The sequence below is a fragment of the Chiloscyllium punctatum genome, chromosome 25, assembly GCF_047496795.1.
Source record: "Chiloscyllium punctatum isolate Juve2018m chromosome 25, sChiPun1.3, whole genome shotgun sequence".
In the NCBI taxonomy this organism is placed as follows: Eukaryota; Metazoa; Chordata; class Chondrichthyes; order Orectolobiformes; family Hemiscylliidae; genus Chiloscyllium; species Chiloscyllium punctatum.
The window spans coordinates 43388645-43413329 of NC_092763.1; the positions used below are offsets into that span (position 1 = coordinate 43388645).

At 39.7% G+C, this 24685-nt stretch overlaps 1 protein-coding gene across 1 annotated transcript in view; it reads left to right on the plus strand.

The window, feature by feature from the left end:
- fhdc2 (FH2 domain containing 2) overlaps positions 1-24685 on the plus strand; it is an 88652-nt gene that overhangs the window by 42185 nt on the left and 21782 nt on the right. The window contains exons 3-8 of the mRNA XM_072595158.1: positions 1279-1340; positions 4672-4774; positions 10278-10363; positions 18975-19075; positions 19663-19733; positions 22006-22113. Of these exons, the coding sequence (XP_072451259.1) occupies positions 1279-1340; positions 4672-4774; positions 10278-10363; positions 18975-19075; positions 19663-19733; positions 22006-22113 (531 nt within the window). The remainder of the gene's footprint in view (positions 1-1278; positions 1341-4671; positions 4775-10277; positions 10364-18974; positions 19076-19662; positions 19734-22005; positions 22114-24685) is intronic.

Here is a 24685-nt window from a genome sequence, read left to right on the forward strand (position 1 = left end):
TTCCTAGAAGCATGGCATTCCAACCAGAACTTAATCACAAACACATTGAGTTGGACACCATTTACCACCCCCTGAGAAAAAGAACAGGAAATGACATCACCACAGGAAATGACATCACCAACCCAAAGAAACCCAAACATATAAATAGAAAGCAGGAATCATCAGCAGTGCTACATTCAGAGGCTCACTGAAGAGGTTACCTCGTGTGGTGATGAACATCTGAAAATAAATCTTCCAGCTCAGCAAGCAAAGCTACATCCAGAACCTCAACCTGAGCTATACATCTTCTCAAAACTCACCAGATCCTCACCATCTTATTTTCACACTCAGCAGTTTCCACTTTCCCACAGTAATTTTTAAATGATTAGATTCCCGACAGTGTGGAAACTAACCCTTCAGCCCAACCAGTCCACACCAACCCTCCGAAGAGTAACCCACCCAGACCCATTTCCCTCTGACTAATGCACCTAACACTATGGGCAATTTAGCATGGCCAATTCACCTGACCTGCACATCTTTGGATTGTGGGAGGAAACCCACACAGACACAGAGAGAATGTGCAAACTCCACACAGTCACCCAAGGCTGGAATCAAACCTGGGACCCTGGTGCTGTGAGGCAGCAGTGCTAACCACTGAGCCACCGTGCAGCCCATAAATGCTAACAGTACTTCAGGAGCTTAGCTTCTGGATTGAGTGAAGGTAAAATTGGATTGCGCCTTTGAAAATTTTCCCACCGCTCTGCTCAGCTGTACCTTGCCAGATTTGCTCTCTCTCTCTGACCTCTGGTTCCCAGTACGGTAAGAGTTCCCTGAGGTTCACTCTTTCCCCTTATATCCAAAATTCTGCAGAATTGATGTGTGTCAGTGCCTGTCATTGACACATAATCTTGTCCTTTAAGTGTTTACAAGCAGATGCAAGGTTCACATGTGCTCCACGCCCATTGCTTCATACACAACAGGCATGTGGAAAGTGGCCGCTGCAGATCTAATGCTTCAACTCTGCGGGTAAGTCAGCACTGTGCACTAGAAGCAGCACTACTTCAATGAATTTTGGAATCATCAATTGTTCCTTCATCAGTAAGATCCCACTCACAGCAATGAGAATTGATTTTTCTTTCACTTTTCCTATTCTTTAATTTATGTATTTCTTTAATCTGTTTTCTTTCTGTTGTTTCTTCTCTTTCTGTTTCTCACTTTCAGAATAATCCTCACAAATGCTTCCACTCCTGTGTCAGCACTTCTCAGTGTGACCATTGGATTTCTTTATTTCTTTTGTAGATATCTCTCCTGGATTCCAGAAGAAGCATGAATGTGGGAATATTTCTTAAACAGTTTAAAAGGTAGAGTACAGTCAAATTTTAATTATAATAGTTGACAGATATTAATGGAGAAATGAATGTTCCACCAGACGTGACCTACTTGACCTCTGAGGAAGAGAGTTCTGAGGTCTTGGAGGAAGCATTGGCCAGGTTACCTTCTGCACCTTCCACCAGCTCTGAAACTGGGATATCGGTGGGAAGTGTTAGGTGCAAAATATTAGGAAGCAAAATCAGTGAGCACCTAACTGTGACAGCTCCAAATGTGACTGAGGAAGGTACATCCCAGACAGCTGGCACTTGGAAGACTGCCAGAGATCAGGCACCTGCACAGTCCAGGCTGGAGAGGATCCTGTGGAGGGCTCTGGTGCAGCAGGTAAGTACATTAGAAATAATGCCCTTTATCAAACAGACGCTACTGGAATGCAGCTCTGCTGATAAGGACTTGGCTGCATCAAGACACAATTGTCCCACTGCCTCTGGAGACAAGTGGTAGCTGCCATGGTGAGCCACATCCAGCATCCTTATGTCTGCTGGATATGCACACAGACTTTCACTCTATTACCCTAATATTGGTCTTTATGACGGAAAGGATAGCAACAGGAAGACAGGATAGTTCTCCAGGAATCCCTTCTTCGCTGAGAGTCAGGGTGGTGCCATGACACACCTAGCTAGTGGAGGAACTACTCAGTGGCCCCTATAATGTCTCTTCTCAGAACATTCCATGGGTAGCCTGGTCCTCCACTTTCAATCTGCCTGCATGGTCCCCACCCTTCCCAGGTAGTAGGCAGGGAAGTGGGTTTAGTACTGTTGAAGGTTGGGGAATGAGAGCAAGTGAGGGAAGTTGGTGTTTGCAATAGTGAGAGTGGCAGAGCATCGACCTTGGTGGGAGCTGGGCACAGCTAGAGAGATGGAGTGATTGAGGGAGGTACACACAAGAATGTGGCAGTCATCCTGGTGAAATAGAGAAAGGCATTGATCTTCCTATGTTGCTGGCTATTCCTTTGGACCATGGAAACAGCACTGATTTGGATGGTGACCTTCGACCAGGTTGCCAAAATCTGCTGGTGTTACTTCCTCTGCTGCTCCACTGGGAAGAGGAGCATTTTCTCTGACCATTCCATCAACCAGGATCTCAGGTCCCTGACAAAGAATCATGATGCTCGTTTTCCCTGTCTTGACACCTTCAGAAAGATTTTCCATCCCTGAGCAAGGCAGTTTTCAGATTATCAGTGTTATCAGGGTGCAGAGCAGCCTTTTACATATGGGGTGGATGCCAGGGATGCAGTTCTTTTGGGGAATGTTCCGTGAGTGGTAGGTTCTTCCAGGAATGGCAAGTGATAGAATAGGGCTACAATCAGGTGAGAAGTTGCCACAGGAACAGGATAGTTAATGAGGCAAGTTTGGTAAGAGCAGCAAGAAAACTATGCAATTCGATGAAACTATTACAGCCAAGAAAAGTAAGATTCAGTCCAATAAATTGTAATCTCTTCTATTTGCTCAATTGTGCTAAGAAGATCCTGAATTTGAAGAAAAGCAGAGCAGATCTGCTAGTAATCTAGACAACGTTGGTCTTGCAACCTACATCGTCTGACACTGATTTATCTCATTACAGTTTATGGGAACTTAATGTGACACATGGCTTATGCATTTGTTAGTAAAATAATTTATCAAACATTATTAATTAGCTGCGAAACATTTTAAGATATCCTCAGGAATTGAAAGGCACAACATAGCATTGTATAAAACAAGCGTTTTTTTTTCTTGGATAAATTTAACAATGTGCTATGATTATGTAGGATAGTTATTATTGTAGATGCTGGAATCAGGTAGGCTGTGAAGATAATAAGAATGCTAGTAATCAAGATAATGCCATCAGTAGGACAGTAGTTTGATTAATACTTTATAAATAATTCTAATGGATCTGTTGAGCTTTTTTTAATTTTCCAAACTCCTCAACAACATGGGCAATTATAAATCAGTTGATAAAATATGGTGAGATTAGAAAAATAAGATTCTTGAAGTTAAGAAAAAAATCCAATTTTCCATTTAAAGTTTTAACAGCAAGATGAGAATCTCACTAGTGAATTATTTCCCAGTGGATAGAAACTAGATGAGACAATTCCCGACATTAAAGTCTAAGTGATAATTGCTAGTATCTTCAATGGGTATTCAAACTGGCCAGCATTCCCAACACCTTTGGGCACACTCAATAGACAACAACTGCCTGAATCCCCTTAAGCGCCTGATAGGCACAAGGTCCAATGACCATTCCCATTTGTAGTGGCGGTGGTGTCCAACCAGCTTTTACAATGCCATCATAGAAAGCAGAAAATTCTGCCCATAGAAGCTTTCTGAAGAAATCAACTGGCAATATATTTGTACAAACTTAATTACTTTAATTAACACTGGAATTGTGACAGCTGGTCAATGATACTGAACAAGTTGTACAAGGTGAGCGATGGTTAGAGCCTTGAATTTCAAAACAGAAACACTACCATTAAGCCTCATGTTGATTGATACCTTAACCTGCCTGCTCTGCACACCTTCAGTGGATGTTACCTAATGTGCAACAAATCCTATACCAGTAGACAAGGGGTGTGATTCATCCAAGTTGCATGCACGTGTCATGGGTATCGCTTTGGAGATCTAAGGGCACTTCTAACACCCAAAAAAGGTGGGTTCCAAGAGCCCGATTTCTCACTGCTATCTCTGTAGAGATGTAAATGTTGACTTCAATGAAATACAATTTCAAAAATACTCCCCTTACTAATCCATTGAATGTTTGTTACCATAGAAAGATTTCAGAACCATCTCTCAGGAGGAGACAACAGCTTCTTCAGAAGGAGTTAGAAAAAACAGTAAATACATTTGCTTATTTTCAGTGTAAGGATTAACTAACAGAATCCATTGGAAATGTTTTATCTCTGTGCAGATGTTGGCAGAGGTAATGCATATTTCCAGCATTAACCATTTTTGTTTAAAATTGTCATCATCATGTATTGGATTTTTTTGTTTTAAAGATTGCCCAACTGAACCATTAGTTATCAATAAGGGGTAAAACATACAAATGTAAATTTATTTGATGAGAAAGGACATAATTTGCTGAAAGCTTCAAGAATTGAGGTTTGACTTATTAGGAAGGTATTAAAACCAATAAATAAAAACCTCATAAAGGTTTTCTAGATCTTTTCCTTGGGTTTGAAGGCTTATGGTGTCAGTTGTGCCACTGAAGCAGGTCATGAGAATTGGATCAAAATGTCTTTTACATCGCAATACTTTTTTTAAAAAAAATCTGTAGCAGCCATTGTTTAAATAATATTATACTGAGTTTGAGCAATATTGCCCTTCTAAGATCGGTGTGGGAAATTGTAGAAGATATTAAACAAGGAACTGCTGAAAGATATGGTGCTGAGGAATTGAATAAGCTGCTGAAACTACTGCCAGAAGCTGAAGAGGTAAGTTTGTCAGTTGTAAGTAATATCAGTTTGAAATCTCACAAGTTTGTTTTGTGCTTACAAAAATCAAAACTAAATCTATTTTTCCAAGTCTGTGTGCTTTAGTTGCAGTGATTTATTTCATAGGGGATGATAGCATTGCGTTAATTTTACCCAGTTTGGTAACTGAGAGAGTTAGATGAATTCTTTGGGAATATAATTTCAATATATTTGAACCAGCTTAAATTTAATTAATTAATAAATCTAGATTAAAATTGTAGTCTCATTAGTAATCATGATTGTCCATAAAAAATGATCTGATTCACTAATATCCTCCAAAAGAAGAAGCTTGCCATCCTTACTTGTCTGACCAAATCCATGTCAGCAATAACGTGCTTTATTATTAAATGCCCTCTCAATTGTCAAATTAAGCCATTAGGTTGTACAACCACTTCAGAGAAAAGTACCGTGTGTGTCAATAATGCATGAATTGCAACAATTCAAGAAGATACTTCATCACTATCTTCTGAAGGTCAATTAGGGATGGGCAATAAATGCAGACTTTACCTGTGGTGCTCAAATCTAAGAACAAACAAAAGGCATCTTATAACAATTACGATGCTTCATCTAATGTGCTAACTGGCCAAGTGGACTGTAACCACAGAATCCTGTGTTTATTCTATTTTACTACAGAATAAGAATTCAACAGAATATAAAAACAGAAAATAAATTTCTCATTGAGAACTGCTTTCTTTCCTCACTCTGTATATAATTTTATTTTCGGAATAATGCGGTTTCACTTAGAAATTGGATAATGTTCTGGAGACAATGATTCACTTTTTTTTTAACAAAAAGAACTCTTGCCCCAAGTGATAGGTGATTGGTTAAAACCATGCCATCTAATTGTGATTGGTATAGATGGAGAATTCAGTGAGAAACCATTTGATGGCATTGAAGGTGCAGAGTCTGATGCAATTCTATAATATATTTATCAGCTCTCTTTAAATTGACCACATTCAATGCTCATAATTTCATTTTCTCTTACAAGTGCAATTGTTTAAAAGTGTAGAAATTATTTTTGTTGAAATTAGAATATGAAAACTTAATCTGATGAGTAAGGACATATTTGGTCCATTGCAGTTGGAGACAGGAGAACTTATAATGGAGAATAGAGAGATGGCAAACTAACAAAGAAATTACTTTGTATCTGTCATCACAGAGGACAGTGCAGGAAATCTCTCATAAATACTAGTGGGCAAAGAGACGTATAAAAATGAGGAACTGCAAAAAATTAATCATTAGTAAAGAGTTATACTCCAAAGATTAACAGGATTGAAGGTTAATACATGATCTGGACGTCCCAAAGTGCTGAAAGATGTGGCTTCAGAGATTGTGGATGCATTGGTTATGTTCAAAATGCTATAGTTTCTGGTTAAAAATCACACAACACCAGGTTATGGTCCAACAAAAATCAAAACTAAATCTATTTTTCCAAGTCTGTGTGCTTTAGTTGCAGTGATTTATTTCATAGGGGACGATAGCATTGCGTTAATTTTACCCAGTTTGGTAACTGAGAGAGTTAGATGAATTCTTTGGGAATATAATTTCAATATATTTGAACCAGCTTAAATTTAATTAATTAATAAATCTAGATTAAAATTGTAGTCTCATTAGTAATCATGATTGTCCATAAAAAATGATCTGATTCACTAATATCCTCCAAAAGAAGAAGCTTGCCATCCTTACTTGTCTGACCTAATTGGAAGCACACTAGCTTTCGGAGCGTCGCTCCTTCATCAGGTGGTAGTGGAGGGCTCAATCCTAACACACAGACCTTGGGTTCATGTCACATTACAGGTGACCACCATTGCACTATACACACACACACACAGATACTCCTACACACACACACTCTGACACACACACAGGCACTCCTATACACACATACACAAGGACACACAGAGACACAGATGCGCACACAGACATCCACACCCACCCTTACAGACACACACACTCCCACACTGACACGTGCACCCCTCACAGACTTAAGACACTCTGCACTCACTACACACACACACATTCGCTTTCTCACACTCACAACCCCCAACCCAGACAGACAGACAGACAGACACACACACACACACAAAGACCCACATGCACACATATATTTTGTGGGGTGAATTTGTACTTGCAGGGTTACATTGTACTTTGCTCAAAAACTGCATGAATTCATGTAAAACTCCATTATCTCACGTTTTAGATTAGAATCGTTCTAAACATCATGGCATAGACAGAGAACACAGGGGGCTAACACCTTCAACATATTGTCTAGCTATCACCATTGTTAACAGCTAACCTGAGAATGCAACTTTTCAAAAAAAGGTTTTGTGATTTACACATGAAAGAAGTGAAACTATCATGGTATTCTAACAGATGAAAGGCTTAACAGACAATCAATTTTTCAATGTATAATTTCAGTTACATCACACTGTAAATTTTTGCAATAAATTCTGTGTGTTAGGACTGAGCCCTCCACTACCACCTGATGAAGGAGCGACGCTCCGAAAGCTAGTGTGCTTCCAGTTAAACCTGTTGGACTATAACCTGGTATTGTGTGATTTTTAACTTTATACACCCCAGTCCAACACCGGCATCTCCAAATAATGACTACTATAGTTTCTGGTAAACTTCCTACAGACTGGAAAGTAGCAAATGTAACCCCATTTTTTACGAAAGGAGGGAGAGAGAAAATACAGAACTGTTAGTTTGATGTCAATACTACGGAAAATATTACAATCTATTATAAAGGATAACCAGACACTTAAAATATAATAATAATAATAACTTTTATACATGATTTGGAAGTGAAGAGTAAATGTAACCATAGCATTATACAGTACAGAAGAGGCCCTTCAACCCATTGAGTTTAAACCAACAACGACCAGCCTAAATTTGCACTAATTCCATTTTCTAGCACTTGGCTGACATTGTTACGACATTTCAATGCAGATATAAGGGTAAGAATTCAATATTTCCAGATTTGCAGATGGCACAAATGTTAGATTTGAGGAGGATGCATGGAGGCTTCAAATGGATTTTTGAACAGGGGAAGTGAATGGGCTAGAACATGGCAGATGGAATGTGAAGTGAATAAGTGTGAAGTTAACCACTTTGGTAGAAAAATAGAAATATGGAGTATTTCTTGAATAGTGAGAGTTTGAGAAGTATTGACAGCAAAATGGATATGGGTGTCCTTTTTCATGAGACACGGAAGGTACAGGTGCAGCAAGCAATTAGGAAGACAAATGATATGTTGGCCTTTATCAAAAAAGGGTTTGAGTTCAGAAGGAAAAGGGACTTGCTGCAACTGTATAAGGCCTTTGTGAGAACACCTATGGTGCCTTGTGTAGATTTGGTCTCCTTATCAAAGAAAATATATACAGGTATTTGCCATAAAGGGAGTGCAATGAAGGTTCACTAGACTAATGCCAGAGATTGTCTTATGGGGAGAGTTTGAAGCTGGGCCTGTATTTTCTAGAATTTCAAAGATTGAGATACGATCTCATTAAAACTCACAAATTTTCTTTCTGCACATGACAAAATGAATGTGGATAGGATGTTCTCCTGGCTGGTGAACCTAGAACCAAGGGATATAGTTTTAGAGTAAGGGAAGACTGAGATCAGAAGGAATTTCTTCAGTCAGAAAATAGTGAACCTTTGGAATTCTCAACCTCAGGGACCAATGGAAGCTCAATCATTGAGCATGGCACAGACTGATAGTTTCTGGAGATGAATGACATTAAGGAATATTGAGATAATGTGGAAATGTAGTATTGAGGAGATGATCAGCTACAATCTAGAATGATGGAACAAGCATGATGGATTTAATGGCCTACTTGTGTTCCACATAAGATTTTGAAGTGTATCTGCTTGAATACAAAGCTGGATTTTACCCAACTGCTCCTCCCAAACTCAAAACCAAAGAACAATGACCAATGTTGTCATCTTTTACATCCCCCTCAACAACTGCTACTTCCCTTATGACCATTTCTACTTCTCCACACAGGGCCACCCTACCTGCCAATTGCTCCCCCACTCCACACTCACTTCCTTTCTTCAATCACCATTAAGCATTTAGCTTGCGGGCTGCTTCTGATGTTACAGTACCTAATTCTGCCACTTTTTTAAATGATCTCTGTAACATCCACGTGCCCAAATATGGCATGACTAGCTCTCTCAACTCTTATAACTTAGTACAAAAGATTACACAGATTGAAAAATAAACTTCTAATTTAAATTAATTTAATACTGTAAATACCTGCAAGACGTTTTCCCAAGTAGATGAAATATTGAGGGTTGAATTGGAAATTTCATCTGCATGTGTGAAATGCAGATAACAAGCTGCAGTGGATAAATTCTATACATTTGAGAGTATTAGAATATGAAATTTGCAGTCTTATCCATGTGCCTATGGAGTACCAAAGCTATGTGTGTACTCTGACCATCAGATTTATGAAGTATCAGCAGCAAATAGAAATAAGTAAGGTTTCCTTTTTTACAGCATCTAATGTACATGAAACAGGTGGAATAAAATGTTGAAATTCATGGCAGTGAATGGATTGGTTTTGCTTACTGCCTAAAGCATCATGAATAAATACCGATGCAGATAACAATCACTGGAGACTTGACACTGGGGAAAAACATCCCTGTGCAATTCCACACTAGTAAAACCTAGAAATATCAACAACTTTAAATGCTAAATGAGTACAGGAAAATATTAAATATCAAATAACTGAAAAAATAAATAAAAAATGAAGTAAATGAATAAAGTTCTTGGATTTTAAGAAAATACTACAAAATCAATCTGAGAAAGAAAACAATTAATTAGAATGCAAATAATAGAGTATAAGAAGTTTTGGGGAAAATGACAATCGTAGGCTTTCTAAAGATACAGATGAATGGTAATGCAAATTATTCTGTGTGGTTTGTGTTTTTGGTAAGTTATGCTGCATATTTACTTCAAGTTAATTTTGTTTAAAATCAATATTGCATGTGTGTTTTGCTGGCTAGGCCAGCATTCATTGTCCATTCATAATTGCTCTGGAACCGAATGCATTGCTAAGCAATTTCAGAGGGCAGCTAAGAGTCAACCTCATTACAGTGGATATAGAGTCCCATGTTGGCCAGATCAGCGTAATGCAGATGTCCTAAGGGAGGACAGAAGTCTCCCTTGGAGCAGAAGCCCAAAAACTCACTTGATCTTGATTTTCAGTATGAATACAAATCATGAAAGCAGAGCTTCATGATCATTTCAACCTTTTGGGTTTTAAGCAGGAGGTGTCAGAAGAAGTTAAGCGGTATATTGCTTCATTTTTAAAAAATATAATGATGGGGGAATTGCTGTTAATACTAAACAGCAATAGAAACACAGTAAACTCAGGTACTGCATTCAAAGCACCAAACTAATTTGAATAATGAGACAGTAGATTCACGAGTTTCATTACAGTTTATTATACTGTTTCAGGTAAAGCGCCTTAAAAGGTTTGACGGAGACCAGAGTAAACTGTCTGAGGCAGATCTCTTTATGCTACTTCTGGTGAGAGTGCCAAGGTAGGACAATAACACTTCTTAAGGAGTCAACTAGCTAAGGAATGTATTTTTTTCAAATGTTATTAGTGGAATTTATTAGAAATTTTCAGTAGATTGCACTTGAAAGATGCATGCAAGAGAGGAACTTAGGGAAAAAAATCACATTTGTACCAGTCCCCATGAGGCAATTCAGTTCCTCAAGCCTGCTCCACCATTTAACATAATCATGGCTGATCTCATCTCAGCCTTAACTGCACTTTATTGCCCATTCCGCATAACCCTTTTGTAACTAAAAACTAACTTTCATAACTCCCTATTCATAATTAAAAATCTGTCTGTCTATTCTTTAAATTTATTCTATGTTGCAGCATCCACTGCTGTCAGGGGTAGTAAATGCCACCGATTCATAACCCTTTGAGAGAAGTATTTACTGCTGTCAAAGCTAGCAAGTATATATACTATGTTTGTAGGCCAAAATTGCTCAATCTCTCCTCATGGGACAAGCCTTTCCTCTCTGGAATGAACTTTCTCTAAACTACATTCATTGCAATTCCATTCTTTCTCAAGTAAGGGCACCAAACCTGTATGCAGTACTCTAGATGCAGCCTTGTAAAATGGAACAACACTTTCCTACTTTTATACTCTATTCCTTTAGTGATATATTCCAAAATTTAATTTACTGTCCTGATTATGTGCTTACTAGCCTTCTGGAACTCAGGCATGAGGACACCCAAATCCCTCTGCATCAAAGCATTTTGAAGTTTCTTCAAATGTATCAGATGTGAGTTGACCACCACAAATTTTGTTTTGGCCTATGCCCCAGGCAATCTTGAAGGAAAAGGACAATTCTAAATCCTTCATTTACATCATGGACCATCTTCTCTGTCATCAGTGTCATCTTTTTCCCCAACCCAATGTTAACTACACAACACTGTTCTTTTTACTCTCAAAACAGAGTGCAGCCAGCAAGTGTGCAAACATTGGGAGTTGAACTAAGTATGGGAATTTAGGCAAGTGGAGGAAAGAGGCATTACCATGTCTTCTTCCAGCCATTTTTGTAAGGGGCTGCTTTGTGCTCGAGGTGGGCTGCTGGTTAGATCTAAGAGTGGGTCTAGGTGACCAGACTTTGTTGAAGAGGGTGAGCAGCGCCAAGGCAAGGGTAAGGTAAGACCTTTTCAATTCCTCACAGTCTGTGATTTGTTAAAGGGGCAGAGATAGCAGTCAGTGGAGTGATATGCTCCTCCTGTCAGTTGTAGGAATCAACTGTCCCTAGTGACTTTGTTTGCAGGACGTGTGTCTGACTGAAGCTCCTCTCAGACCACATGGATTGGTTGGAGCGGCAGTTGGAAGCACTGAGGAGCATACAGGAGGCAGAGAGTGAGGTTAGTAGTAGTTTCAGGGAAGTGGTCACATCACAGGTGCAGTCAGGTTGATGGGTGTCAGGTTGAGGGGAGGAAAGCAGATAATGCAGAAGTCTACTGTGGCTACCCCCCTATTAAACAAACATATCATTTTGGATACTGTTAGGGGATTAGCCTCTCAGGAGAAAATAGTAGCAGCAGCCAGGTCTTTGACATCACAACTGGTTCTGCTGGAAAGCAAGGTATGGCAAAGTCTAAGTGAGCAATTGTGAGAAGGGACTCTATAGTCACTGGCACACTTAGGTATTTCTGCTGCCACAAGCAAGACTTTAGGATAGTGTGTTGCCTTCTTTGTGCCAGGGTGAAGGGCTTTTCGGACTGATTGCAGAAAATTCTTAAAGGGGAGCATGAGCAGCTAGAGGTCATTGTACATATTGGTACCATTGTCATAGTTAGAAAAAGGAATAAAGTCCTGCAGAGTAAATATAGGGATTTAAAAAGCAGGACCTCAAGGGTAATAATCTCTGGATAATGCCTGGTGCAACATGCTAGTGAGATTAGGAATAGGAGGATAGGGCAGAAAAATGTGCGGTTGAGTGACTCATGCAAGGAGCAAGGATTCAGCTTTTTGGATCATTGGGATCTCTTCTGGGGCAGAAGTGATAATGTGAAAGAGGTTGCACCTGGTTGCACTTGGAAAGATGGGGAACCAATATCCTGGCAGGGAGATTCACTAAAGCTACTCAGGGGGATTTAAACAAGCCTGGCAGTCAGTGGAACCCTAAGGAGTTGTGAGGCAAGAGAGAAAGTTGAGGCTGACACAAAAGTTAAAGAGAGCAAGTTAAATAGACAAAGCAGGCAAGAGTATGGCAGAGAATGAGAGAAGGCTGATGAATTAAGCTGCATTTATTTCAAAGCAAGAACCTGACACATAGGGCATGGATGGGAATATGGTTCTGGGATATTACAGCCATTACATAAACATGGCTGAGAGAGGGACTGAAAGCTCAATGTTCCTTAGTATAGATGCTATAGGATGGACAGAAGGGGAGGCAAGAAAGAAGGAGGTTGGCACTTTTGAATAGGGCAAACAAAATAGCAGTTTTGTTTTTACCTCCCTCATCTGCAGTCTGTTCTATGCTTTAGCAGTGATAATATACCTGCTGCATGTTCGAAGATGCTGGCTACAATTGGCTTTGTGCTGAGAACTTTGTTTTCACTCTTGTCCTTCAAGTATTTGCCCCAAGTCAGTTCTGCTGTCTGAGTCCCTCTGTGTCCAGACTCTTAAATTGCTGTCCTGCTGAAAGTAAACTTTTGTTTTCTCACTTCCTTGTGTATTGATGTATCAGTTCCATCTGTTTCAAACAAGCATCTTCCATTCACTGAGTAAGTTCTCCTCAATCATCACAAAGGAGCGAGAGGCACCCTGTCCCCTTATCTGCACCAGCAATCATTCTGCAACTTCCTCCTGATGATGAAACTCATCTGGAATTGAGTTTCTCCACATCAACCTGTTGTCAGTCAAATGCTTTGTTTGTTGTGGCCAGGACCTCATCTTGTAATTGGTGCAATCTGCCAGAACTTTCTTGCTTATTCACAGCCTAGGCAAATGCTGCAAATGCCAAGATTCAGCAGCGGTATCTGCATATGCCCTGGCAGACAGCTGTGCAGTGACCGCCTTGACATTCCGAGCTTACACTCAAAAATGTCATTCGACAAGGTTGGTCATCTTCTGCCTGTCCCTGCTGCCTTATTTGCTAGGGTTGTTACCTTTACTTACTTAATTGGCTGGTCACTGTGTGATTCCCTTTATCATGGAAGAATATGAATGGTCAATGTTCAACATGCAATGTCTAATTTTAATACCTGGGATCTTCCTGGAATAAAATGTTTTTTTTAAAATGTTGAAAACACAGACTTAAAATGGTGACAGTGGTTGCCTGACCAGGTTGAGTTGAGCTCATGAAACCAATGTGAATTAAGCTCAGACAGTCTTGAACCAAATTAACAACTTATCCAAAGGCATTGAAACTCATGTCGGCATGTGTCCTTGTCTCCTATTTTCTATTTACACTTTTCTGTAAGTTTCACTTATTTGATGAAAGCCCCGTGCAGGTATTCAGCTCAAAAGGAATATGATATCAGATATGGGGATGCAGAAATGAACAGCAAACAGTTTTGAGCAGAGGGAGAAGAAAAATCAATTTGTAACAGCAAGGCCCAGACGATTCTCTCTCTCTTTCTCTTTCTCCTTCCATTTTTAAAATTTTAAATTACAGAACCTGTGATAAAGCAAATTGGAGAAAGAACCATTTACTAAGAACTCAATGTTTATACAAATTTCACTATTGCCAAGAACACAAGATATCAATAAACTGCCCTGGTCTCAATTTCAGTTCAAGGACTCTCAGATCTTTTTAAGCTGTGTATTCTTTACCTTCTTATTGAAGATACCCTCATTCCTTTTAAAACTGCCTCCCTGTTTTTGCATGTGTTCAGTGTTGAATTTTATTATGATTTTCTCAGGATTTGTGTGCGTAAATTCCCTTTTCTTGCCCACAAGAAAACCTTGTATTTGGTTCCTTAATTTTAAATGATACTACTTTTAATTGAAGGATGATATAGCTGTGTGCTAAAATCAAATAAAATATTCAATGCACCTGACCAAGGGAATTTTAAAAAGATGCAATTCAATCTATTTCACCTGGTCATAAAACAGATGGTTTGAGAACTTATGGCCTGAAAAGTAAATATAGGGATTTAGGTTGGAAGTAAAAGGCAGGGCAAGCAGAGTAGTAATCTCAGGATTGCTGCCAGTGCCATGGGCTAGTGAGCCAAGGAACAGAGAGTGAGGGCAGCTGAACGTATGGCTGCAGAGCTGGTATAGGAGGGAGGGCTTCAGATATGTGGATCATTGGGATACCTTCTGGAGAAGATGGGACCTGTACAAGGAGGCAGGTTGCACCTGAATGAAGGGGTACAAATATCATGTGTGGGAGGTTTACTAGAGCTCTTTGGGAGGATTTAAACAAATTTGGCAGGGGGACGGGAACCGGAGCTACGGATCAGAGGATGGGGTAGCTGGTGAACCAGCAGATACAACGTGCACAGAGTCTGTGAGGAAGGATAGATAGTAGATTGGCAAAGTTGCATTCAGTGTGGTGGGTTGAATGTGTCTATTTTAATGTAACAAGTGTCAGGAATAAGGGTGATGAACTTAGAGCATGGATCAGTACTTGGAACTATGATGTTGTGGCCATTACAGAGACTTGGATATCACAGGGGCAGGAATAGTTGTTGGATGTTCTGGGGTTTAGATGTTTCAAAAGGAATAGGGAGGGAGTTAAAAGAGGTGGGGAGTGGCATTGCTAATCAGGGATAGTATAACAGGTCATCAAGGAGGGTTTGTCCACTGAGTCACTATGGGTGGAAGTCAGAAACAGGAAAGGAGCAGTCACTTTATTCGGAGTTTTTTATAGACCCCTCCCAATAGCAACAGAGACATGGGGGAGCAGATTGGGAGGCAGATTTTGCAAAGATGCGGAAATAACAGTGTTGTTGTCATGGGTGACTTCAACTTCCCTAATATTGATTGGAACATCCTTAGTGCAAATAGTTTGGATGGAGCAGATTTTGTTAGGTGTGTCTCAGAAGGAATCCTGTCTCAATATGTAGATATTAGATGCGATCTATATGGACTTCAGTAAGGCGTTCAACTAGGTTCCCCATGGGAGACTGATTAGCAAGGTTAGATCTCATGGAATACAGGTAGAACTAGCCATTTTGATACAGAACTGGCTTAAAGGTAAAAAACAGAGGGTGGTTTTGGAGGGTTGCTTTTCAGACTGGAGGCCTGTGATCAGTAGAGTGCCACAAAGATCGGTGCTGGATCCATTACTTTTCGTCATTTATATCAATGACTTGGAACCTAGGAGGTATAGTTAGTAAATTTGAAGCTGATATCAAAATTGGAGGTGTAATAGACAACGAAGAAGATTACCTCTGAGTACAATGGGATCTTGATCAGATGCGCCAATGGGCTGAGCAGTGGCAGATGGAACTTAATTTAGATAAATGCGAGGTGCTGCATTTTGGAAAGGCAAATCAGAGTAGGCTTATACACTTAATGGCAAGGTCTTGGGGAATGTTGCTGAACAAAGAAACCTTGGAGTGCAGATTCACAGTTCCTTGACAGTAGAGTCGCAGGTAGATAGGATAGTAAAGAAGGCATTTGGTATGCTTTCCTTTATTGGTCAGAGCATTGAGTATGGGAGTTGGGAGGTCATGCTGAGACAGTACAGGACATTGGTTAGGCCACTTTTGAAACATTGGAACATTCCTATTGGAAGGATGTTGTGAAACTTGAAAGGGTTCAAAAAAGATTTGCAAGGATGTTGCCAGGGTTGGAGGGTTTGAGCTATAGGGAGAGGCTGAACAGGCTGGGGCTGTTTTCCTTGGAGCATCAGAGACTGAGGCGTGACTTATAGAGGCTTATAAAACCCCTAGGCATTCTACACTTACGTGAGGAACAAGAGGATGACCAGAGTGAGGATAGGGCCGATCAGGGATAGTGGAGGGAACTTGTGCCTGGAGTAAGAGAAAGTAGGGGAGGTCCTTTACGAATACTTTGCTTCAATATTCACTGCTGAGAGTCATAGAGTCATAGAGATGGACCTTGTTGTTTGTGAGGACAGTGTGAAACAGGCTGATATGCTCAACCAGGTTGATGTTAAGAAGGAGGATGCACTGGAAATTTTGAAAAACATGAGGATAGATAAGTAACCCTGGGCCAGACAGGATATATCCAAGGTTTCTACAGGAAGTGAGGGAAAGGATTGTTGTGTCTTTGGCAATGATTTTTGCATCCTCACTGTCCACTGGAGTAGTACCAGATGATTGGAGGGTGGAAAATATTATTCCCTTGTTCAATAAAGTAAATAGGGATAACCCTGGGAATTACAGACCAGTCAGTCTTACATTTTTGGTGGGCAAATTATTGGAGAGGATTCTGAGAGACAGGATTTATGATTATTTGGAAAAGCACAGCTCGATTAGAGATAGTCGGCATGGCTTTGTGAGGTACAGGTCATGCCTCACAAGCCTTACTGAATTCTTTGAGGATGTGAAAAACACATTGATGATGGTAGAGCAGTCGATATGGTGTATATGGATTTTAGCAAGGCATATGACAAAGGTGTCCATGGTAGGGTCATTCAGAAAGTAAGGAGGCATGGGATACAGGGAACTTTTGCTGTCTGGATACAGAATTGGCTGGCCCATAGGAGACAGAGGGTGGTAGGAGATGGACAGTATTCAGCCTGGAGCTTGGTGACCAGTGGTGTTCTGCAGGGATTTGTCCTGGGACCTCTGCTCTTTGTAATATTTATAAATTACTTGGATCAAGAAGTGGAAGGGTGGATTAGTAAGTTTGCCGATGACACAAAGCTTGGTGAAGTAGTGGATAGTGTGGAGGGCTGTTGTAGGTTGCAATGGGACATTGACAGAATGCAGAACTGGGCTGAGAAGTGACAGATGGAGTTCAACCTGTAAAAGTGTGAAGTGATTTACTTAGGAAGATCGAATTTGAATGCAGATTACAGGGTTAAAGGCAGGATTTTTTGGCAGTATGGAGGAATAGAGGGATCCTGGTGTCCATGTCCATAGATCCCTCCAGGTTTCCACCTAAGTTGATAGGGATGTTAAAAAGGCATATGGTGTGTTGGCTTTCATTAGCAGGGAGATTAAGTTAAAGAGCCGTGAGGTGATGTTGCAGCTCTGTGAAGCCCTGGTTAGACCACACTTGGAATAATGTATTCAGTTCTGGTTGCCTCATTATAAGATGGATGTGGAAACTTTAGAGAGGGTGCAGAGGAGATTTACCAGGATGCTGCCTGGACTGGAGGGCATTATGAAGAAAGATTGAGGGATCTAGGACTTTTATCATTGGAGCGAAGAAGGATGAGCGGTTACTTGATAGAGGTGTACTAGGTGATGAGAGGGATAGATAGAGTGGATAGCCAGAGACATTTTACCCAGCGCAGAAATGGCCATCACAAGGGGGCATAATTTTAAGGTATTGGAGGAAGGTTTAAGGGAGATATCAGAGGTCGGGTTTTTACACAGGGAGTAGTATGTGTGTGGAATGCACTGCCAGCAGTGGTAGTAGAGTCAGATACATTAGGAACATTTAAGCAACTCGTGGATATGCACATGGATGATAGTAAAATGGAGAGTATAGAGGTTAGTTTGATCTTAGAGTAGGATAAAAGGTTGGCACAACATCGAGGGTTGAAGGGCCTGTACTCTGCTGTACTGTTCTATGGTAACAGTTTCCGTACACAATCTGAGTTCCTTATAAATGCTGCTAATTATGAGTTGGCACATCCTTTGCCAATTGATTAACCCCATGTGACAAAAAAAACTTTCTAGTGTGTAATCAGGATGTTCACCACATTTTGCTGTCATGCCAGAAAGCAGAACGTATCAATGGAACACGACGTTTTGGTCAAAATACCATCTGGCTGTGTTTACTGTTAAAATATTTAACTCAAGAAATAAAAGCAAAACTGGCATTAGGTTGATGTTTTGATTGGATGTGTATACCTCATATATTTTAACAGCATAACATAATCTACCCTGAAAATATATTTGCTGTGCTCCATGATCCAATCCTGTGTATGATGGCAGCACAGACAATTATGTTGATGTTAGGATAACATTTTCATTGCATCCATATAAGAAACCTAGGGGAAGGACAACTAGTTCTTTATTAGTGTGATAAAAAGAAAACTGCCCCTAAATTACTGTAGGATTCAAATGAGGTTCTTTACCTACTGCACTGAGTGTATGACCTGATGTCGTTAATATGATCGCACCAGGTGATTTAATTTTCTTGGATAGTTCCAGCAGGAGCTCCAGAAATGCAAAGTGCTGTTTTTGCTTTACTAAGTTTATGCCCAGCAATATTGTTCCAAATGCAGCAGTTTTTAATGCAACAGTGGCAGTCTAACAATATAGTGGATCCATGTCACTGTTCCATGGTTTAACAACTCCAAGAAAATCAATGGGTCAGGTATCCATATACTTGCACTAGTTTAATTGTTATTGAAATAATGACACAGATTTAATGACAAAGACTAACAATTCATAACTGCTCAGCCAATTGCTTCTCTTTGTGTATCTGGAATCAAAAAATATGAATATGTTGCTAACTCTGTTCAGGCAGCTTTTGCTGATTCTAATGCATGGGAATAAATTTGATTTTTTTGCAGTTATTGCTTGCATTTGGAAGCTATGATTCTTAGGGACGAATTTGAACCACAAATAAAATCGCTTATGACATCGGTTTGTACAATGATAAAGGCTGCACATGGTAAGATCCTGACACAAAATTAGTGGATGTGTTTCTGTGAAAGTGAATACAAAGACAGTTACATTTAGTTCATAAACAAAATGTATAATGTTATTTTCTAAGTCCACATTGTGTAAACCACTTACTAACTCCTTTTGTGTATTTTGCATGCACAAAATTGAAATCCGACATTGAACCAAACACCTCTACAGATGTCTAACTTTTAAGACACTTATGCTAGTCCTTCAGAAAGCAAATGAGCACAAACCTAAAGTAAAACAAGTAAAATTCTTCAACATTTTAAAGATTTATGTTTATATTGCATTTTTCATGACCTCAGTGTCACAAAATGCTTTAATACTGCTTGGCACACTTTGAAATTCGATTACTGCTGTGCATTTTGTTGCTCAGATTGCACTTTGAAGATCAGTCATCTTGAAATTTTCATAGTCCCTAACACCAGGCTTAGCCAATTAGACATTTTCATCAATCGTTGCAAAAATGTTTAAATGTATGTGCTACCATTACAGGTTGGTGTGGGTGTACTGCAAGCTATGCAAGTGTGCAAGACAATTCTGAATGTGCATAAATCTTTTGTTGTCTTGCAGAACTACGGAACTGTGACGAGCTGCATGCTATCTTGAGACTGGTGTTGAAAGCTGGAAACCACATGAATGCAGTAAATATTTTGACCTGAATAAATCTACCCACACTGTATTCGTGATCATCCTTATTTATGACTCCATCATAGCTTGCTGCCTGGACCTATTGATGGAATCAAGCTCTTTTTATAAAGTTTTCATGACCCACTACCAAATCACCCAAACAACCAATTAACAAACATAAAACTTGTGAATACCAAAGGTAATGTAACATATCAAAAATCAAGAAAGGGTAGGACACAAGTGAGGAAACTAAATCGGAATGGAATCGGTGAAAGAAATTACAAACTCCACCCCCTTGGTGTCCATTTTTCTCTAAAGGTTTCCATGATGCTGGTAGAGATCACATGGTCCCTCTCCAGTGAGTCCTGGGTATGAACAATGCCCTGTATTCCTGATGAAGGGCTTTTGCCCGAAACGTCGATTTTACTGCTCCTCGGATGCTGCCTGAACTGCTGTATTCTTCCAGCACCACTAATCCAGAATCTGGTTTCCAGCCTCTGCAGTCATTATTTTTACCACATTAATAGAGTCAGGCTGTCGAGACTGTGGCCCGCTGCCTGGACCTGTTAATACCTACTTTAGCAAGAGCCCAGCTCTTTTTTTATATTTAAGAAATTCAACTATCAACCCAATTAATAAATTCAAGAACTCAGTATTTTTCTATTTAAACACCCACCACCAATATGTCTAATCTCCTAATTAATAAATTACAAATTCCAAACACAGACCCTTAAGGGCAGTGTGTCAACAATAAAAATCTAATAACTGGGGAAAACAAGGAGGAATCTAAATAAAAATGGAGTTGAAGCGGGTGATAATGGTGCTTATGGTGCCCATATTTATCCGATAGCATTGAGGGTACTTTTGGACACTGCACACCCCATTACCAAACATACCCAGACACAGACGTAGCTGCAGAAGGGAGGATGGCAATCTGGAATCACAACCCCCTCCACAGCCCACAGACTGGATCTGCAAATACTAGGTTTTTTTTTGTTATGAGTTCATGGGATGTAGGCATCACTGTCTTGGCCAGCATATGTTCCCCATCTCTTATTGACCAGAGAGCAGTTAAGAATCATCCACATTGCTGTTGGTCTGGAGTCAAGTGTGCACCAGATAAAGATGGAAGAATCCTTCCCTGTAGGGTATTAGTGAACCATCTGGGATTTTACAGCAATGAACAGTAGTGACATGGTCACCATGAGGCCAACTTTTTAAGATATTTATTGAATTTAATTTTCATCATGTACTGTGGTGGGAGTAAAGCCAATATCCACAGAGCATTAACTTGAGGTTCTGGAATATTAGTCCGGTTACATTATTAAAGGACTGTGTACCTGTATCGAAATCCTTGGGGCCAGTTGTTTTTCAGTTGTTTTGGAATTTTTCAGATTTCAGAATAAGTGACATTTTCACAGTGAAATAAAAAAGAATTACTGAACAGCAGACTCATGTGTGACTAGTCCGAGCACTGAGACACAGTTGACACTTGCAAGTGCTGGGCCACGCCACCATCTGAGTGACATGGGTCGAGTGGGTGTGGAGCTGGGTCACTTGTTCGCACACCAAACAACCTTGTTATGCAGAAAAAAAATTTGAATTTTGGAACTTTTTGGATTTCAGTTAAAGGATTGTGTACCTATACTACATCATCACCTCCCTGGATAAATCAACCATTTCCCATGGTGGGATTTGAAACCAGAATAGTAATGTCAAATTGTGCAATACTTATCTAATGAGGTTGCCACAATCCACTGTGAGCGCTTATTTTTATTTTAAACATCTACTTCCAATTTTCCAAATCACAATTCTATAAATTCCAAACACCAAAAAAACCAGCTCTTTAACTTTGATGAATCTGGCACCAAGGCATGGGGGGGGGGGGGGGGGGGGTATGGCGGGTGAAGCGGAGAGGGAAGGGTGACGGAGAGGGACAGGGAGAGGGCTCTCAAATTATTAGGAGTATTGGTAAACATCTTTGTTCCATCTCAATGTTTGGGTTCTCTTTATACGTATGTACTCGGCAGTCATTTTCTTATCCTGTTGTGACATGCTATGTACCTGGATCAGATTGAATTTGACACCTGGATCAAAGATAGCAACATTACCACTGCACCACAAGATTCTCAAAAGCCCTGCTCTTACATTAAAAAAATCCAATGAGCATAAACTCAATTAACGCTGGAGCTATTCTGTTTGACCCTTGAAGGGATCTGCCTTTCTAGCACTTACATCAATTACATAACCATGCAAATTTATCTTGTGTTTTTATTCCATTTTGAGGGAGGATATTCAGGAAATGCTGCAGGATTTCGGATTGCATCACTGTTGAAACTTGCCGACATTAAAGCAAACAAACCTGGCATGAACTTAATACACTTTGTAGCAATGGTAAGTATTTTGAACATGAGGAACTGTCAAGAGACTTCTGGACCCTATTTTAAGAATAATGGTCACTTCGTTGTGGTCTTATAAACTGAAACTCTTGAGATCTGTTCTAGTTTTAATAACAGGAATCAAAGCAAGACATCTGACAATAAATTCATTGTGCTTGGTTTGCTTAATTTTTTAACATGAAAGAATGATGACACTGAGTGTTTTGTAACCTTTCAAGCTGTGACTCAGTGATAGTGCTCTAGTCTTCAAGTTCCACTTTAGAGGCTTGAGCTCATTAGTTAAATGGTCATTTAATTCCAAAATTAGGGAATGCTGCATTGTTTGAAGTGCTACCTTTTAGCTTGGATGTTAATCTGCTTTCTAAGATAAATCAAAAAATCCCATGGCAGGATTTGAAAAAGATTAATGGAGTTTTTCTCCTATTGTTCTGGCCAAAAATAATCCCTTAGCTCGCACCTAAAATAGATGCATTATTAGTTTATGTAATTTTATTTGGGAACTTCTTGCGTGAACATGTCTTCTTGTTTCCTATATTAAAATACTGACTATTTTTAAAAAATAATTCGTTGGTTATTTGGTGCTGTGGGAGGTCCTGAAGTCATGAAAGGCATGACATAAACACATATCTTCCTTTCTAATAGGGTATAAAAGCCATCTATTAGGGCCTTCTGATATTACCTCACCATTTTCTAAGTAGATAAGAAGACTTAAGTCACAAGTTATCTTTGTTACTGGAAACAAATTTAGTTCATATGTTTATAGCACATTAGCTGTATCATTGCACTTAATTAGGTGATGTATATGTCTCTCATTTATTCTTGTTGATATTTTAGTCTCCATTCTTTGTTTGCATTTGTACATTTGGCTTCAGTTTCACTGTTTATATATTTAACTCTTACTTGTTCCTCTGTTCTCTTCTGCCCAATATCTGTCTTCTTTGAATGGAAGATCTTATTTGGTTTGGTTTGAAAGCTATCCCTAATGTTTGGAAGCTGTGTCATGCAATAATGTTTTTGGAGAAAATGTAGCCTGTATTGCTCAGAGGTTCTATCCCCATCATTTCTCCCAAACACTATTGGTTATTCTACACTTTTGAGTTCTGACTCCTATTGTACACTTTACACACTTTGTTTCTTCTATAGCTTCTTCCTACTAACTATAATTTCATATCCACTCCAATTCATTCGCCTTGACTATCTAACTTCATATTTTCCTTATGTAGAATAATTCCTCTCATCCTCATATTTGTATCTCTTTCATCTCATCACAATAAGGAAGAGCATGTATCCCAGTAATAAACTAAGAAACATTGAGCTGAATTTTCTCAATCCCTGAATGATGTGGGCAATGGCAAATCAGTTAGGAAACTGAGTTTGGAAAAATGAGATTTTTGACAGTGAGTGAAAAAAATTTAAACTTTATAACCATGCTTTGAATGGCAAGTTGGAAAACACACTGTTGAGGTGCAAGTGACGGCCTAGTGGTATCGCTGGACAGTTAATCCAGAGATGCAGGTAAAGCTCCGAGAACCTGGGTTCGAACCTTGCTATAGCAGATTGTGGAATTTGAATCCAATACAAAATTGAAGCTAAGAGTCTGATGATGACCATGAAACTGTTGGCGATTGTTGGAAAAACCCATCTGGTTCATTTTGTCCTTGAGGGAAGGAAACTGCCATCTTTACCCAGTCTGGATTACACGTGACTCCAGACCTACAGCAATGTAGTTGACTCTTAACTACCCTTTGGGGTGGGCAAAAAATGTACCAGAGATGGACTGGACAACAACTCCCCACATCAAAGTAGAGTGATAATCTGGCATCTCCAGCTCACTGCTTGTTTCTCTGGGCTTCCACCTTGGACAGCAATCACATCATATGTTATGCTCCATGGGCAAAGACCCACCCCACAGCCATAATGCTGACCTTCAGACATGCACCAGAATCACCACATCATATGGTGAATCTTCAACTGACCTAAAGCACAGTTCTCCACTACAATGTTGTATTTTCAACATTGATGTTTCACTGTAATGCTGCTGCCAGGCCACTTTGTGTGCATTGGATCAGGGGGCATTTCAATGGTCCTGGTTTGCTCCCTTGGTATTCACACACTTTATGCATTGGATGTTCACAACATCTATGTCATGCTTTGCCTTGTTATGACACTTTGCCATCTCATTCAGAACTTACACACTGATGGTACTTCTGTCTTGCCTTTCCTTTTAGTGCAGTCATAACATAAAGCAGCTTGTCATGATTGCCAGCAGTGATCAGTCAAGTGATGGATATGTTGCTGTATTGCACCATGCTATGTCAATGTTACATCTACATGCCATGCTGCCAGTTCACACAGCAAACACATTGCACATGCTTCAACAGTATGATCATGTCTAAAAGTCTATGGAAAGCAGTCTTCAGTCAGGTCAATACAGACTGTTTTCAGTCAGTGATTATGGGCATAATAGGACAAAGGCATTGTCTGACATCAGTTCAAGGACTTGAAATAGTTAGTTGACTCTTTGGGGTATCCATTTTCAGGGGGTCTGTATCTCTTCAGTCCAGGGA